This window comes from Natrix helvetica, assembly GCF_964273705.1.
Source record: "Natrix helvetica genome assembly, chromosome: 1".
Taxonomy (NCBI): Eukaryota; Metazoa; Chordata; class Lepidosauria; order Squamata; family Natricidae; genus Natrix; species Natrix helvetica.
Genome location: NC_138548.1, coordinates 282,024,663 through 282,029,302, shown reverse-complemented (window position 1 = coordinate 282,029,302; position 4,640 = coordinate 282,024,663). Strand labels below are relative to the sequence as shown.

Genomic DNA, 4,640 nt, shown 5'->3' with positions numbered 1-4,640 from the left:
GAGGCTGTCCAAGAGACTCGTGGAAGTCATGCATGGGCCACAAGGAATGCTGCATCATTTCCCAGCAACATGGTGCATCTTTTTCTGAATTTTCACACAGCACTTGTTCAGCACTTGAACAAAAGATACTCTTGCAATGGAGTTAAAACTGTTATGGTTAATAATTAATTTTTGCTTTATTCATTTGGAAGATCTTTTAGGCGGTGTCTGCTTCTAGCACAACAGTACTAGGCCTTTGATTTCATCACCCCCAAAACCACACTTGCCCGCAAGAGGAATTCAGCAACACAATACATAGATCAATGGAAAGATATGGAAATGATTGGAAAGTTGCCCGCTTCAGAGGTTTTCAGGCATGCTGCTGAGTTTCAGAGATCCCTTGGACATATCAGTGTTCAGAGTTGAAAGGGCAATGTTCTCATATAACTTTTGAGATTCAAAGCATCTGAGGTGGTGAAGAATAACAACCGCATCTTTCTGAAAATTCTTGTTGAGGAATCCATAAAAGATGGGATTGACACATGTGGAGATCATGGCTATCAAATGGCACAAAGTAAAGATCACATTGTGGTGGCAATGCATCAAGGTTTCATAATTCCAGTCAAACACAATGTTAAATATGTGCAGAGGCAACCAGCAGGCGCCAAAGGTCACAACAATTGACACTAAAATAACGTTAATCCTCCTGCTTTCATTTAGCCTGCTCCCATTCTCCCTTACCTTATCCACTCTACTATACCGTCTCTGCAGGCACACAAATATCTTTAGGTAACAAATGAAAATGAACCCTAGTGGAAGGAAGTACTGGAAAACTAACATGGTGGTGGTGAAGCCCAGCTGCCCTTCAATGGACGGCCACACCTCAAAGCAGATCATTTTGCTGACATAGCTCTCACCATGAGAGGAGAGATTTTTTAGGGGATCATCAGAGACTTGATAGAATATCAAGAAGGGAGTGGATATTATTAAAGAAAATGCCCAAATGAAGACAATTCCCCAGAACGCATGTGAAACGTTGGGCTTCCAACCACGGGGGTTCACGATTAACTGATGCCTCTCAACTGCAATTAATACAAGTGAAGATGTAGAAACGGAGACAGACATACTTTGCGCAAAAGCAGTTATTTTACACATAGCCTCCCCAAAAACCCAGTAATCCATCCAGGTATATGCAACTGTAAAAGGAATGCACATGACACAAATGACAATGTCAGATACGGAAAGATTGGCAATCAAAACGTTAGTCACATTTTGACTTTGTTTTTGTTTCTTGATGATGACAATTAGGCAAAGGTTGCCCAGAAGTCCGACCAGCATGACCACAGCATACGCTATGATGAGCAACAAGTATGGAAGGAGAGATGGCGGGCAGGATTCAAAGTGCACAAACTGTGACTTACTGCTGTTTGCCACAGATGAATCCATGTTGGGTTCTGGAGTAGTTTTATCCATCACGAGGTACCTGTAAAACCACAACACAATTAAGAGTGAATCATCCTTATTTTATCTTTATAGTTTTAAGAGCCCTCCCCCCCCCCTTCAGTATAAGTGACCTAGAGAAGAGATTTTAAATTCAGAAGTTTAATATTTTTGAACTACCTGAGTCCAATTTGGCTTAAAACAAGGAAACAAAAAGCAGCGACAAAAAGTTAATGCAAGTAATCAGTAGCAGCTCCAATGCATAGATTCTCATGTGAAATATCGAACTGCACATTCTTATACCCTGTTTCCTCGAATATAAGACTTCCCTGGATAATAAGCACAATTGGGTTTTTGAGCACATGTGCTCAAATAAGCCCTCCCCAAAAATATTGCAAGGTGGCAGCAGCCGTGAGATGACTATGCTCGCTAACCCCTACACCTCAAAAATAATAAGGCCAAACACTTATTTTGGGGGTCAAAAGAAAATAAGACCCTGTCTTATTTTGGGGGAAACACTGTAGTCAGATAACTGACATTGTCAAGGTGGTGACAAAGCTGTGTGCACAAACAGAACTCAGCAAAAAGAATCATATGCGTAGAGTCCAATACCAAAAATTGGCTTGGGTTTTGAGGTACTGTACTAAAAGAGATTGGGCAGATCCTATAGCTATTATCTTATTTTTATGTTTTGTTTAAAAATCATGGCTCATGTTAATATTTATCTATTTAGGAAAGTATAAGCCATTATTTAAAAAGTGTTTTCTATATTCTCTTCTCCTCATCTTATAAAATTATTTGATTCCCAATTCTTTTTTCCAAAACAAACTGCAAAATTATACTTTCTCACTTTCTGCATTGGAAGAAAACATTGATACAGGCAAACATTACAGAAACTGTAATACAAAATGGAAATAACCAGTGGGATACAGTAATCTCTGGATAGAACATCTAGAAAAGATAGTGGAATGATGAGCAGAAAAAAAAATACAATGGCTGAAGTCTTTTGGAGGCACAGAGCCTTGGATAAGGAGCTACACTTAAGAATTGAAACATCTAGCAGATGGAACAACCAGCTTGCACTATTCTCTAAGGGAGCCAATTTTACATATCTGACTTAACTGCCCATGTATTCTCATGTCTATTCTTTAACCAATTGTTAGAGATACCTTGTTATCCTAAGAGCTGTGAGTTCTGGTCATTAAAAATCTAAGGGGAGAGATGATGAAGGTATATCATGATCAGAGATATTGGGATAGAAATTCCCCCTCCCCTCAACTCCCACATTAGAACTCTGAATCACTTCTTGATATGAAATGCAAGTAAATCAGAGACTAATAGAAGGAAATTCTTCTCTTTTTTTAAACACAGAATATTTGTTAAACATTTCTCCTATGGAAATTTCATAATACATGCTGATCCTTGACCTCATTGATGGCTTCTCCAGCATGCAGACTGCTTGGAATTGAACAAGTTTAGATTTGACTTGCAGCCTGAGAGGTTTGGGTGTGCAGCTGAAACTATTTCAAAACCTTCCCTACAAGTAAGTTGTTTCTAAGGTTAAAAGTAGGCACCATTGAAACTTGTGATTCATTTGGGCATTTTTTTCCTTAAAAAATAATAATCTGGCTGTATTCTAGAATAAAACTAATGACATGGGGGAAGAAGGGTTGATTTTTCTCTTATGCTAATCTGACAAGTTGCTTCACCAAAGCTGCTATTTTTTAAAAGAGAAAAATTTGGTCCCCTAGTTGTTATTTAACCAGAAGCCTTCAAGTGAGTAGCAGTCTGCTGGAAGACGAGTGGATTCTCTTCTTCTTGAGGATAGAAAAATGGCAGGATAGAAATAATCGTAGTAAAACTTTTTGAAGTGTTTGCTTGAGGAAGGAACCAAGGGAAGAACATGATATCTCTCCTTCAAGTAGCCAAATGCCTTAGACCAGTGTTTCTCAACCTTGGCAACTTGTGTGGACTTCAACTCCCAGAAATCACCAGCCAGAACTTGTTGGTTAGGGAATTGTGGGAGTTGAAGCCCACACATCTTCAAATTCCTAAGGTTGAGAAACACTATCTTAGATGGTTTTACATTGTTTGTAAGTTCACATATATCAGTGACTACTACAAAGGGTGTACTAGTTAGGAGACTGAATCCAGCTCTAGATCAGAAAACACTTGCTCTGAATGTGTAGTCTAGCTTTAACAAATTTCTTTACATTATCAGAAAAAACGAGGATTGAGTGCGAACATTGCAGTGGTTGGTTTTTAAAATGCATCTAGGAAGATGTACAAGAGACCCTGCTGAGAAAAAATTGGAAAGTGAAATGTGGCTTTATCCTGGATTGTAGAGTTTTGATTTTTACTCTTCTGCAAGTCACTGAAAATTATGGATGTAAAAAAGAACATTTAATGAAAGTTAATTGACTTAGAGAATTGTATGATAAAGTGAATAGGTCTGAACTATGGAATGTGTGGCAAGATATGGAGTTGAAAGTTATTTGTTAACTGTGATAACAGTAGTGTATGAGGGAGGTAAACCTTACATGACAATAAATGGAAAGTTTAGTGAATAATTCAACACTGAGTAGGAAGTAAGACAAGGATGTATAGATATCATCTTGGTTCAGTATTGTATTATGGACAAATGTATTAGGACTGTAGCAATATTAGAATCTGAATGGTTTCCAGTGAATGTTAGGCAGATTATATAATGGAAAGAGGAGAATGGATAAATGGATAAAACTTTGATACATTATAAGACCACAGTTTGATTTAAAAAAATATAGAAGAAAGAAGGAAGGAAGATCAAATATGTGAAATTGTGAATCTTGGTAGAATGTTTAATAAAGTTGCAAAAATTGTGACATTTTAAGGAATGCAAATACCTTAAAGGGTAGTGGGAAATATGCAGTCTGTTGCAATGAATGAATCTCTGTTGAAAGACGCAAAAATAGTTATGTATAAAAGCATACTTCTGCTCATTATTTTTTTACATGGAAGTGGGAACTGGGTCGAATGCAGTGTATTAGATTATTTAAGAAGTTTGTGTGATAAAAAAGAAAAGAAAGTTTTAAGAGTAATTGGCTGCTGAATGAAAGTGGATTGAATAGAAAAGTAAATGACCCTATTGATTTCTTTGGTTTATGAATTCACATTTGTTGCGCTTTGTATAACACTTCTTACTTGAAAAAGGTATGATCGATGTGTCTATGTTTCTCTCTCTC

The 4,640-nt window shown here is 37.3% G+C and overlaps 1 protein-coding gene across 1 annotated transcript; it reads right to left on the bottom strand.

The window, feature by feature from the left end:
* Positions 1-339: 339 nt before the first annotated feature.
* On the bottom strand, positions 340-1,452 carry LOC309385098 (neuropeptide Y receptor type 6-like; the record flags this gene model as incomplete). The annotated part of the gene is made up of 1 exon (XM_081939196.1): positions 340-1,452. The coding sequence occupies one exon, from the start codon at positions 1,450-1,452 to the stop codon at positions 340-342; it is 1,113 nt and encodes a 370-aa protein (XP_081795322.1).
* Positions 1,453-4,640: the final 3,188 nt, after the last annotated feature.